This window comes from Xyrauchen texanus, chromosome 35 (assembly GCF_025860055.1).
Source record: "Xyrauchen texanus isolate HMW12.3.18 chromosome 35, RBS_HiC_50CHRs, whole genome shotgun sequence".
Classification (NCBI taxonomy): Eukaryota; Metazoa; Chordata; class Actinopteri; order Cypriniformes; family Catostomidae; genus Xyrauchen; species Xyrauchen texanus.
In genome coordinates, this window is record NC_068310.1 from 4491610 (window position 1) to 4505889 (window position 14280).

At 37.5% G+C, this 14280-nt stretch overlaps 1 protein-coding gene across 1 annotated transcript; it reads left to right on the forward strand.

Annotated features, from left to right (window-relative positions):
* The first annotated feature begins 12556 nt into the window (after positions 1-12556).
* On the forward strand, positions 12557-14220 carry LOC127629309 (CD209 antigen-like protein E). Its single transcript, XM_052106469.1, has 5 exons — positions 12557-12644; positions 12746-13099; positions 13254-13381; positions 13893-13999; positions 14091-14220. Exons 1-5 carry the CDS (start codon positions 12557-12559, stop codon positions 14218-14220), a joined length of 807 nt encoding a protein of 268 aa, XP_051962429.1.
* Positions 14221-14280: the final 60 nt, after the last annotated feature.

Here is a 14280-nt window from a genome sequence, read left to right on the forward strand (position 1 = left end):
AATAGAGTTTGGACCAGTGTCAGAAATTAACTTACATTAAGGGGCGATATTTGCACCCTGGATTTTATTTCCAGTGGTATTATATATATATATAATCAAGATTGAAAATATATTACCGCTACCATTAAAATAAACATCAACTCATAATTTGTGTGATCATGCTGTACCGTACATATAACTATACCAGAATATAAAGAACTATAACAGATGTTACAAAAGAAAACAGAAGAATTCATTGCAGGAGCATTTTCTGCCCCACATTTTAAAAAAAAATCAAAACTTAAACTACTTTGAAGAGTTCTCATCTCGAAATCCTCCACGTGCAGCAGTGCATTGCAGATCCCTAGCATTTTAGCGGTCAGTTTGTCCAGAAACTCAGGTGACATGAAAGCCACATAGATGTGGCTGTCTTGTCAGGCTCTTCTCACGCACCTTACAGTCTAGCTGATCCCACAAAAGCTCAATGGGTTTAAGATCCGTAACACTCTTTTCCAATTATCTGTTGTTCAATGTCTGTGTTTCTTTGCCCACTCTAACCTTTTATTTATGTTTTTCTGTTTCAAAAGTGGCTTTTTCTTTGCAATTCTTCCCATATACCTGCACCCCTGAGTCTTCTCTTTACTGTTATATGTGAAACTGGTGTTGAGTGGGTAGAATTCAATGAAGCTGTCAGCTGAGGACATGTGAGGCATTTATTTCTCAAACTAGAGACTCTGATGTACTTATCCTCTTGTTGGGTTGTATCTGGGCCTCCCACATCTCTTCCGAGCAGATAAATCTGTACATTATTCCAAACTTTTGGCCACCAGTTTAAACTGATTGAATGGGGAAAAAAAATTATACTATGGAGTGGAAATAAACAAAAATTGTAGTATGCGGTTTTCTGTCTCAAGAAGGTGGGTCGATTTTTTTTTACCAGTGTTCATTGTAACTTGCACTAAAGGGCTAGCCTTTATTCTGGGTAAGAAAATGCAACAGATTCTGAACCAATCTGCTGCCAATAAAGTGCCATCTCTGATGCAATAAAGTCACTCCCCCTGTATCTCTAGATCCACAGAGAAATATTTAAAATATTTAAATATCCAGATTATATCAATAATGAGACAAACGAGGGAGCGGTGTCCAGAAACAAGACAGAGCATATGTTAAACAAAAGCCATGAGCTAGACAGGAAAACCAAAACACAAAAGCATAAATACAGTTCACAGGGTCCTGACACAGAATAAAAACTTGACAAGAGTGTCGGAAACCTGACACTACCCTTCTCCATGGGACAAATTCCAGGCATCCTAACCTGAACAAACTAATAAATAAATAAACTAAAATAGAAGAGAAGTGGGTAGTCCAACAAAATTAAACAGACACAAGTCTAAAGGGGGGTTACAGTACGGTCTGGCTGCCAGGAGGTGGCTCCAGGAAAGGAGCGGGGTCCGGCAACCGGGAAGGAGTGTCCATGAATAAAGCAAAGTCTGGCAACGGGGAGGAGGGTCCAAGAAGGGGCCGTTTTTTTGTTCCTCATTTGTATAATGCAGAGAATTCTTGACTTCTTGATGCTCTCGACCACCCTCAGTGGTTTCTCTGCCCCACTCTCAATCCCATAATTCACCTCGTGAGTGTGGTGCTCGACTACCACAGGAATGAATTGAAAACACTTACTCACCTTCGCTCAAACCTCAGCAGTGGAAACGTATGGGGAGAGAGTGCTCAGTCAAAGTACAGTAAAAATGTCCAAAAAAAAAAAAAAAATTCTGATGGTCCCAGACCATAGGCAAGCACACTAATCAGTCAGCTAGAGGGTCCAACCTATTAGTCAAGGGCTAGTGAGCCTGCACATCCAAGGTCATTATGCTGCCCCTTCAGGAAGCGTGGCCACAATGCTACACCATACCAGCTTCCTCACACCCTGGGCATGCAAATCAGTCATTGTCAATTCCTGCCAGTATTTCTGTTTATTTCTACATGACGTCCCATCACTGGGATTGGTTGTGGGATAATTCTAAGGACATCAAAGAGATGACATATATTTTCCTCACGGTTTGGCCAGAAGCGATTTCTCCCCACTTTGTGCATGCATGTGAGTTTTGCATGTGTCTCATTTCATCATCATATTTGATGACACCATTATCCAATGAGATCTTAGCTTTCACAGTTGATTTCATCTGTTTTCTGCACTTGTTGCAGACAACAGGTCTGCAGGTGGTGTCAGAAAGGATGGGCTGAACATGAAATTAAAACTTTTGTGTTGTGACATGTACACTCAAGAATCTCCTTAGTTGAGCAGAGACAGCTGACATCTCTGTAGATGACCTTTCCTGGTGTGAGAGTGATCATCTGATGGAGGCATATTGTCAAAGGAACCACTGGGAGTTGTTTTGGCATCTTCTGTACAGCTTTGTCCACAGCTTCCTCATCAATGTAGAACAGCTATATAGAGGCCTGGGCATTCAGTAGACAGTCATACAATTGTTGGCATTTGGAATTTCTTTTCCTTCACTGACCTATCTGTCTGCTGTTCTTTTTAAATCCCCTCCCACTCCACCTGGAGCACCTTTTCCATGGCTTGATTCAAAGAATCTCCATGAATCTCCACCTTTCTTGAAGTCCTTCCTGAACAACTCTGTGCTAAACATATAGAAGTTTATAAGTATAGATGGTATTGGGTGCATGGTCCATCACAATTTGTTTTTACCAAAGTTTCTGATGGATGGTGGGTTTTCACATGATCTAGCACATAGGACAGGTGTGCCATATAGCAGGTGGACATTTTTCTTTTGATGCTAAGATGGCTGTGAAACACAAATGTTTGTCTACTCCACCCACATGAAGGATTCCCTTATACCTGCTGATGAGATGATGTGAAGTGAATGGCCTGAATCTCTGCTCACAAATTTCACTTATAATTTTCTGAAAAATCAATATGAATCAAACACTCATGAGATTTAATGCTTTTACTGAGCTCACGGTAGTGGATGTGATGCATTTTAATGTTGAATTGATGACTTGTGAAAACTCTCAGCTGGTTCTGGAACATATCAGTCATATCTCCTAGAGAACACACCATCTCTTTTTCCACAGTCAAATGGACTGGTTGAGATTCTCTCACTTTCTTTGTTTATCTTCCTCCTTTCTCCCAGTTCAGTTATCCACTGGAAAAAATCTCACTGGAGCCTCAGCACCATAGTCATGTTTTAGCTGATAGATATTGCTTCTGCATTTGGCACATTCTCCATACATGCATTCTATGCTTGCAGGGTCACATCATATTGAGTTTGCAATGATATCCAAGTCCGTTTGGGATAGTGTATGAAGCTTCTGCACAGGGAAGGATACGTTTTAATGAACTTTACAGAGACAGGTTTCTCTGTCAGATATGGATGGGTGGACAACCCATAAAGAACACCTGCAACAGAAAAGTGCATATGACAGTTGACTTGATGGATTCTCAAGATGGAATTTGCGATGATGATTTTTTTACAGTATCATTTAGAAACTTTTTCTGCATTTTTCATTCCCCTTATGTTTTTTTTTTTCTTTTTCCTGCAGTCAAGCGGCTGACATCATCTCTCAAAAATAATTACTGTACCTTTTTTTGGACCTTGCTTTGTTTTGATTGATATTTTCTTCTCTGAGAAGACAGTTCACTTTAGTTCCTCTTGCCAAACTGCTTTCTTGAAAAACCATGTGATGTCTGTTTTTGTTTTCTGTATCACAATTTGTGATATCATCTGATGCACTCTCTCTTTTTTAGTGTCTTGGTACTTTTGTCTGATATTATTTAGCAGCACATTATGAAAACAGATAGTTATTGGAACCTCTGCAGGGACTTTATGTCTTCCTATCTGTTTCCACATTTTTATTCGAGGAGTTTCTGGTATTTTCGGACAGCGGTAATTTTCTTTTTCAGCAAAATCTTCATTTGTATAATTTGGAGTTCTCCCATTTTATTATTCTTCATCCTGATAAAAACACATTTAAATTCAAGTTGAATTTGGGCAGCTAACTTAAGGGCACACTCCTTACACCTTAACAATAAGTTATACAGTCAGGGCCATAAATATTGGGACATTGACACAATTCTAATCTTTTTGGCTCTATACACCACCACAATGGATTTGAAATTAAATCCATTGTGGAAATCCATTTACATCCAAATCAGGTGAACGGTGTAGGAATTACAACAGTTTGTATATGTGCCTCCCACTTTTTAAGGGACCAAAAGTAATGGGACAATTGGCTGCTCAGCTGTTCCATGGCCAGGTGTGTGTTATTCCCTCATTATCCCATTTACAAGGAGCAGATAAAAGGTCCAGAGTTCATTTCAAGTGTGCTATTTGCATTAGGAATCTGTTGCTGTCAACTCTCAAAATGAGATCCAAAGAGCTGTCACTATCAGTGAAGCAAGCCATCATTAGGCTGAAAAATCAAAACAAACCCATCAGAGAGATAGCAAAAACATTAGGTGTGGCCAAATCAACTGTTTGGGAACATTCTTAAAAAGAAAGAACGCACCGGTGAGCTCAGCAACACCAAAAGACCCGGAAGACCACGGAAAACAACTGTGGTGAATGACTGAAGAATTCTTTCCCTGGTGAAGAAATCACCCTTCACAACAGTTGGCCAGATCAAGAACACTCTCCAGGAGGTAGGTGTATGTGTGTCAAAGTCAACAATCAAGAGAAGACTTCACCAGAGTGAATACAGAGGGTTCACCACAAGATGTAAACCATTGGTGAGCCTCAAAAACAGGAAGGCCAGATTAGAGTTTGACAAACAACATCTAAAAAGCCTTCACAGTTCTGGAACATCCTATGGACAGATGAGACAAAGATCAACTTGTACCAGAGTGATTTGAAGAGAAGAGTAAGGAGAAGGAAAGGAACTGCTCATGATCCAAAGCATACCACCTCATCATGCATGGTGGTGGTAGTGTCATGGCGTGGGCATGTATGGCTGCCAATGGAACTGGTTCTCCTGTATTTATTGATGATGTGACTGCTGACAAAAGCAGCAGGATGAATTCTGAAGTGTTTCGGGCAATATTATCTGCTCATATTCAGCCAAATGCTTCAGAACTCATTGGACGGCGCTTCACAGTACAGATGGACAATGACCCGAAGCATACTGTGAAAGCAACCAAAGAGTTTTTTAAGGGAAAGAAGTGGAATGACCTGAATCCGATTGAGCATGCATTTCACTTGCTGAAGACAAAACTGAAGGGAAAATGCCCCAAGAACAAGCAGGAATTGAAGACAGTTGCAGTAGATGCCTGGCAGAGCATCACCAGGGATGAAACCCAGCGTCTGGTGATGTCTGTGTGTTCCAGACTTCAGGCTGTGATTGACTGCAAAGGATTTGCAACCAAGTATTAAAAAGTGAAAGTTTGATTTATGATTGTTAATCTGTCCAATTACTTTTGGTCCCTTAAAAAGTGGGAGGCACATATACAAACTGTTGTAATTCCTCCATTGTTCACCTGATTTGGATGTAAATACCCTCAAATTAAAGCTGATAGTCTGCAGTTAAAGCACATCTTGTTCGTTTCATTTCAAATCCATTGTGGTGGTGTATAGAGCCAAAAAGATTAGAATTGTGTCGATGTCCCAATATTTATGGTCCTGACTGTATTTAAAAAACAAATGGGCATTTATTATTTAAAGGTGCACGTTGCAACTTTTTTATGGGCCAATACAAAAACAGAGCTCTTGTTACAAGGAATAGCAGTTTGCAAGAGCTAACATTAATTTTATATGTATTTTAAAGCCATGTTTAAAATATTATTTGTAAACCGAGTAAAACCGGCTTGTATTTTGAGCTATGGTGGGGTGCGAACAAAAAGAGCACAATGCCCATCTAGAAGTCCTGCAGTTCTAAAGAAACTAAAAAAAAGGTACATAAAGGTGCACCTTTAATTAAAATTTGTAAACAAACCATGCATAAATTATGTACCTTTAAGACACAACACCTTAGAAGAAACAGTTCAGTTTAGGGCTGGGTATCGAGTTAGACCCATTTTAGGCACCGACCAAATTGCCAATCGAGTATCGAAAAACGTCTTGTTGTTCAGTACTAAATTTCGATACCTAAGGTGTTAATCTTGTCAACGTCAGTGATAAGTGTTTAGCATGCTCGATGTGCCCAAATCTAAAAGTGCTGGTGATTGGCTGTTTAGGCATCAACGAAAAACACTAGTATCAGAAAATGGTTTTGAGTTCCAGGGCTGAGAAAGAATGTTATAAGTAACATTGCTAACACTGTTCTACATTACAGAGAAATACTAAACCATAAAAACGATCCTTTAAAATAATACATTTTAAGATTTCATGAAGCGAGCTGCAGCGACACTGGGAAAAGCGATAATGATCCTGAATGTGTTGGAAAAATCAGCAAGAGACTGTCTGAACATTTTGTTAATTTATAGAGAGAGATGTACATTAGGGTTGTGCAGACAGATGATGATCTCGGGATCAATGATGGTCAGAGTGATCACAAATAGCTGTTGCCTTTGACCATGTTGTGATGATATTTGGCTCGTTTTCCTAATAATCAATTAAATTATTATTATTAGACTATTATTATCAAATTAATATTACAAATAGTTTGCCCGTAGACACAAAGATACGCGTTTGAAGAAACACACTTTATTATATTATCAAGTACAGATGACAGAAAAGCCGTATATGGGAATATATGACTGCATGCAGTCTCTTGGAACACACGCATGTAAGGATCTCATGCTTTGTTTCTGCCTTCCGATTATTTTTTATGAGTGCTGCAAATGACGTCAGACATCTCAGTTCAGGAGGTGCTTTAAGTTCAGTTCACTTTATTTCCACAGAGCAGTTTACTGTGAACACAACTCTGCAGCCTGTAAAATAATACAAACTATATAAAATAATACAAAATGTATAAAATAATACAAAAACACGTTCACCTCGAACCATGATTTATATTTCAGTTTTTTTTATGTCTTCATACGCGTAAGACATTTTCCGCCTGCACATTTAGACGAACACTTGCCTGACAGTAAATGGAAAGGTGGTTACAGCAGTGTAAATACAGGTGAAACTCGAAAAATTAGAATATCGTGCAAAAGTTCATTAATTTCAGTAATTCAACTTAAAAGGTGAAACTAATATATTATATAGACTCATTACAAGCAAAGTAAGATATTTCAAGACTTTATTTGATATAATTTTGATGATTATGGCTTACAGCTTATGAAAACCCCAAATTCAGAATCTCAGAAAATTAGAATATTACATGAAATCAATAAAAAAAAGGATTTTAAATACAGAAATGTCGGCCCTCTGAAAAGTATAATCATGCATATGTACTCAGTACTTGGTTTGGGCCCCTTTTGCATTAATTACTGCCTCAATGCGGCGTGGCATGGATGCTATCAGCCTGTGGCACTGCTGAGGTGTTATGGAAGACCAAGATGCTTCAATAGCGGCCTTCAGCTCTTCTGCATTGTTTGGTCTCATGTCTCTCATCTTTCTCTTAGCAATGCCCCATAGATTCTCTATGGGGTTCAGGTCAGGCGAGTTTGCTGGCCAATCAAGCACAGTAATACCATGGTCATTGAACCAGGTTTTGGTACTTTTGGCAGTGTGGGCAGGTGCCAAGTCCTGCTGGAAAATGAAGTCAGCATCTCCATAAAGCTTGTCTGCTGAAGGAAGCATGAAGTGCTCTAAAATGTCCCGGTAGATGGCTGCGTTGACTCTGGACTTAATAAAGCACAGTGGACCAACACCAGCCGATGACATGGCTCCCCAAACCAACACAGACTGTGGAAACTTCACACTGGACTTCAAGCATCTTGGATTGTGTTGCCTCTCCATTCTTCCTCCAGACTCTGGGACCTTGGTTTCCAAATGAGATGCAAAATTTGCTCTCATCAGAATAGAGGACTTTGGACCACTGAGCAACAGACCAGTTCTTTTTTCTTTAGCCCAGGTAAGGCGTTTGACATTTGAAGCCCATGTCCAGGACCCGTCTGTGTGTGGTGGCTCTTGATGCAGTAACTCCAGCCTCAGTCCACTCCTTGTGAAGCTCCCCACACATTTGAATGGCCTTTTCCTGACAATCCTCTCCAGGCTACGGTCATCCCTGCTGCTTGTGCACCTTTTTCTTCCACACTTTTCCCTTCCACTTAACTTTCTATTAATGTGCTTTGATACAGCACTTTGAGAACATCCAACTTCTTTTGCAATTACCTTTTGAGGCTGTCCCTCCTTGTGGAGGGTGTCAATGATGGTTTTCTGCACAACTTTCAGGTCAGCAGTCTTCCCCATGATTGTGAATTCAACTGAACCAGACTGAGAGACCATTTAAAGGCTCAGGAACCCTTTGCAGGTGTTTAGCTGATTAGAGTGTGACACTTTGAGCCTACAATACTGAACCTTTTCACAATATTCTAATTTTCTGAGATTCTGAATTTGGGGTTTTCATAAGCTGTAAGCCATAATCATCAAAATTATATCAAATAAAGGCTTGAAATATCTTACTTTGCTTGTAATGAGTCTATGTAATATATTAGTTTCACCTTTTAAGTTGAATTACTGAAATTAATGAACTTTTGCACGATATTCTAATTTTTCGAGTTTCACCTGTATATATATATATATATATATATATTTCTGGTCTGGTTCAGGACTTTGTGGTGTTGTCATCTCTACCGGTCTCTGCCTTCTTGCTCTGCACTCCGCTGCAGTCTGCTTGTCTGCCCTGCATTTCTCCTTTTGTGCCATCTATTTGTCTTTTTTCAATTTTTAACCTGGAATGGTATAAAACAAATTTACCATTTACAGTAAAATGACCCAGATTCCATAATAAATGTAAAATAATGCTAAATGAATCTGTTACTCATCATCAACTCTGCTATCGATAAACTGTTTAAGCCATAAACAAAGTTGACATTGTCCACCATTTTGTGCCTTAACTCTATGTGCTAACCTCAAACCAGATACCACATGGCATGTCTAAAAACCTAATTTTTTTAGTTTTCATCATAGTATCATTTTTATTAAATTGAATGAGAGATTCACTGCAATATCACACTAACAGATTTGAAACATAATTAATCAACTGTTGGTGTATCCTCAACATTTTGTACAAATTAATGAGAAGAAGCATGACATACCTCACTGCCTTCCAGAGTTTCCCGCCAACAGGTTGTGACATCACTGGGTGCAGGTCACATGATTTTTATATGAACGCTTTGGAGAATTGTATGTGTTTTATAACGGAGGTAACCAGAACATAGGGACAGATAAAAATTTTTTTTTTTTTTATTACTGAAATTATATATAATACAGAAAATAGATATTTTATGTTAATTGATTTTACAACTTTTAATTGAGCAAGCACAAAAAAAATAAACTTTAGACTTAATTATTTCATGCTAATTGAAGTTGAATGTATGAACCAGGAGCCGAAGACAGTCAATAGTGTGTGGGAGTCATTAAGTTTATATTTTCTGTATAAATTTACCCTAAAATATACATCAAGCATTATTATTAGTGAACGTTTAATATAATTAGTGTTATTATTCAAAACTGATTCGATAAAACATTTTTTTTAAATAACACAAAAGGTTTATCTGGGAAATGCAAATATACCCCCAATTCTAGAACTAAACACACACACACACACACACGTTTTTCATACAATTTTTTAAAAATAAAATACATCTATTTATGTAGTGTAAAGTCTGATATTTAAGAATATATAAGGGGTCACTAACTTTGTTTTTTGAACATTTTCACTGAACTGCACTGTAAATGTGTCCTATGGTGTGACATAACAAAAATGAAGAAAAAAAAAAGTTAAGTAATATACAAAGAGCATGAGATAGATTTATTTACATTGTTAGAAACTAATTTTACATTTACATTTATGCATTTGGCAGACGCTTTTATCCAAAGCGACTTACAGAGACAATCCCCCCGGAGCAACCTGGAGTTAAGTGCCTTGCTCAAGGACACAATGGTGGTGGCTGTGGGGATCGAACCAGCGACCTTCTGATTATCAGTTTACCAGTTATGTGGTTTAGACCGCTACACCACCACCACTTCTTGGACTTTTTCATTAAATACAAGTCAAACTTTGCTGTCAACCTTTCAAAAATTTTGAAAATTACACCGTTTAAGATGAGTGATGATTATATCTACCCTAATGCAATATTCAAAAGTTTTTTTAAACATATTTTGAGATTACAAATACATTTTTGGTTCTTTTATGTGTGTCACACTAAGGACAGAAATGGTATATGTTGGATTAAAGAGAAAGAGGTATTACATTCAAGCATTTTTATTTAACTGAATTTATGTCAAAGAAGAAAGTTTAATTTCATACAAACAATATCAAACAGTTGTTTTACAATAATTTTCGTCAACAAAATGAACTATTACTCCTTGACGGAGCAAATATATCTGCTTGAAAGAAGATATAGTATTTGGTATAAACAATATGAACCATGTTTTTAATAACAAAACAATATTTTTTAATTAATAAAATGAATTTGACACCATTACAGCAAAAATATTTTTAAGACGTATACACCAAAATGTCTTCGTTTAATTCATGTATGTATTTAATTTAATAACACAATTCCAAGAATTGTTTCTATTCAAACTATTTACTTTTTTGTCGTTCTCTTAGGATCTCCTCCCTTCTGTGTGGATCCCTGTTAACTCTCACTCTCTCTCTCTCTCTCTCTCTCTCTCTCTCTCTCTCTCAAAATGAAAGAATCCAAAGAATGAAAGGCCGCATTTTATACTTCAGTAGTTTGCATGTAAATGTAATCTTCAATAGAGTAAATCATTGCCTGCTGTCCGATATTGAGGGGCTCAGAGCTCGAGACTCGACTTGAGTCCTAATTACACCAATCCCCCCCGACTTTACATACTTAGATGAATAGTGAATATCTGAAAATAGGTGGAGATGGGGAGGAGGCAGAATGCCAAGAAAATCTGTCCCTGGAAGCAGATGCAGCAGCTTATATACTTCTGCTCGCAGACTGTGATTTGTCAGATTAAAATTGGCATGCTCCTCCCAAACCTCTAATAATTAACTTTTATAGAAATGTATTTCATGACACTGAATAGCAGTATCATCATACATCATACATCATAACATCACTATAACAGTACAAATGTTCTGCGAAAACAGCAGAAAGTAGTTTAATTATTGCAATTATTTAAAATGCTTCTTTAATAGACCTTGTGCTCTGGTGTGACAGGTTTGTCCTCTGGTGTGATAGTACAGCGGTCACATCAGAGGACATTTCATAATTTTCCATTATTATGCCATTTAAAATAGTTTTTAGTAAATAAAATAAAATGCAGCAGTGTCACATTCAAAGGACAATAAAACGTAAACACTTTTAGAGCTTTGAAACAAATTAAATATTTGAACAATTTAGAGACACAAACGTACCATGTGCACATGTCCTGGCCATCACAGGGGTCTTCAGACACATGACCTTGAATGGGGTTATAGAAACGAAATAAAGTCGTCCGTGGAATTGCCCGATTTAAAATGAGGATATGGTGTCACACCAGAGGACGTGATGTTCATTGACAAAATGTATCAACTTCCTACGCTTTTAGAAATATATGGATAAAAAAAACTAATTTCCATTTACTAAAATAGACACTTTAAGCCAGTGGTATTTATCAAAACGTGTATGCTTTTCTTTTTAATTTATTAAAGTTAGAATTTATAGAGCCTTGCTTGAGACAGTCACACCATAGGACAATTTTGAAATTTGGCTCAAAATATAAAAAAATCTAATGACAATGCAGTTTGTATAATAACAGGTTGATTTAAAGCAAATACATGTTTAATCATTTAATGCATTTTTAAATGATGACGATACTATTTATACATTTGTATCTTTTGTGACAGCGAAAATGCCATGTCATGTCAACAACCCATGAATATAGTTACTTATTCTTGGTCTGTTACCTCTTATACATTTGTTAATGGTCCATTCATACCATGTCGGAACTGCTGTAATTACAAGTTTGACATTGACAACTTTCTGACTTGTAACTATTGTTCACAACTCTCGTAATACAAATTGGGAATTTTATGAAAGCTCCTAGTTCTCTCACTTCTGTGAAATCATTGAAAATTAAAAATTGGTGCTGGAAAAAATACTTGAAAGTCATTGATTTCCATTCAGTGTTGCATGTTAGAAGATGAAAGCAGGGCTAAATAACCTCAAAGCGTCTCTGGTTAAACCCACATAGGAGACTCTTATTATGAAATGTCTAGTCTCTTGATTTGGTTTCTTGTTTCCTGTCTTAATTGTTTATCATGTGTCTTGGTATTGTTAGTATAAATAGCCCTCCATTTCCTTGGGTCCATTGTTAGACAACATCCATTTCTTTACAGAAAAGTTTCATATATGTATATACTGTTTTATATGGCGAAATAAAAACGTCTCTGGAAATGACACTGAGTGGCAGACAACCATCAAACCTGCCACAACATATACCAACTACTTGAAATCTCACAAAACAAACTGCTCAAGTTACATACAAAAGAGATGTCTCAGAATGGCAATATGAGCATTGATGCTGACAGTCATGATGTCAGGATGGAGATAGAAGACCAACAAACACCTCAATACACAGGTAAAGAGACTCATTTGAGTATAATAACATGTATACCTACTCACTTTCATTGGTGTGAGTAGAAGTTAAGGACAATTTAATGATATATCTGTTGTCTTCAGGAAAGAGGTCTGAGAGGAAGACAAGCAACAGAGCAGCTTCAGTGTGTTTGGGGCTGCTGTGTGTTCTTCTGCTGGCTGCAGTCATAGTGCTGTGTGTCCAACTCATTACAAACAAGAAACAGTTTCACATCAAGAGCAACATCTTGACCGAAGAGAGAGACCGGTTACAAAAAACGAATATCAAACTCACTGAAGAGAGACAGCATTTACTGAACAAGAACATAAACTTGATGAAAGAGAGGGATGGAATAACAAAAGAGAATCCCCACCAAATACAACGAGGTGAATCAGGAGATGCAATAAGGAAGCTGAATCGGGAGAAAAATGAACTGCTGAAGAGTCTTCATGAAATGGGTAATCTGGGTAATCATTAAAAACACTAAAACTACACAAAGTTAGAAAATTATAACAGAGTAGCAATGTAATCTTTGCGAATAAAACCGGTAATGAATAAGTTGTAATATTCAGTGTGAATGGGAGCTAATATCAGAACTGGTCGCGTTAACAGATGGTTGGATTTGGTATCAGTCCAATTTTTACTACATATCTTCTGAGAAGAAGAGCTGGAGTGAAAGCAGAAGATACTGTATACAGAAAGGAGCAGATCTGCTGATCATAAACCACAAAAATGAACAAGTGAGTGTGAGATTCCAATTTCTGCCACCTCCCACTGAACATTTATAGGGGACCTTCGCTTTACCACATCCTTTCATGTTTACCACATCCTTTTATTTATTTCAAAAAGGACATTAAAGCGGTATGTAGGCAATCAACATACGATTTGAGAGGTTTAATCCATGTGTTATGTGATATGTTTGGGTTTTGGGTGAGAAATTGGCCAAAATGTCATTTGTTTTCACTGTAAATCTTAACATCTGCAGCCTCTTTGATGTGATCATTGTTTGAAGCTTCTTCCCCATCCTTGCACTTGACGTTTGAGAAAGTTAAATTTTGGTGTACTTCTCACCCAAAACTGATCATAATGCAAATACCTTTTTGGAAGTATAAATAATCCATTCAGGTTTATCAGCAGGCATGTGCCCCTGTATTGGGCATGACAACTCCTGTCTTGTTTTGATGCAATGTGAGAGGAGGTCAGTTGGAATTTGTTATCGGTTTATGATGAAAATGTGTTTCATCTTCTCAGGACTTTTTAAAGAAATTTTCTGGTGAGGACAAATTCTGGATCGGTTTAACTGACACAGAGAAAGAGGTCACATGGAAATGGGTCAATGGAAGTGCACTGACCTCTGGGTGAGACGTTACAGAATCGAATACAATTTTCTCACAGCCATTATCACACAGAAAGCAGCACTGAAAATCCAATGCTGATCTGCTGTTTCAGGTTCTGGAAGTCTGGACAGCCCGATGGCCAAAGACAAGAGAACTGTGCTCTAACTGAATCATCAAGGTGGCATGATTATCCATGTTTTGATGTTTACAAATGGATCTGTGAGAAGAGCATTTTAAAATGAGGCATTGCATCAAATACATATACATGCAAGTACATGTATATTTCTTTTTTACATTCTGAA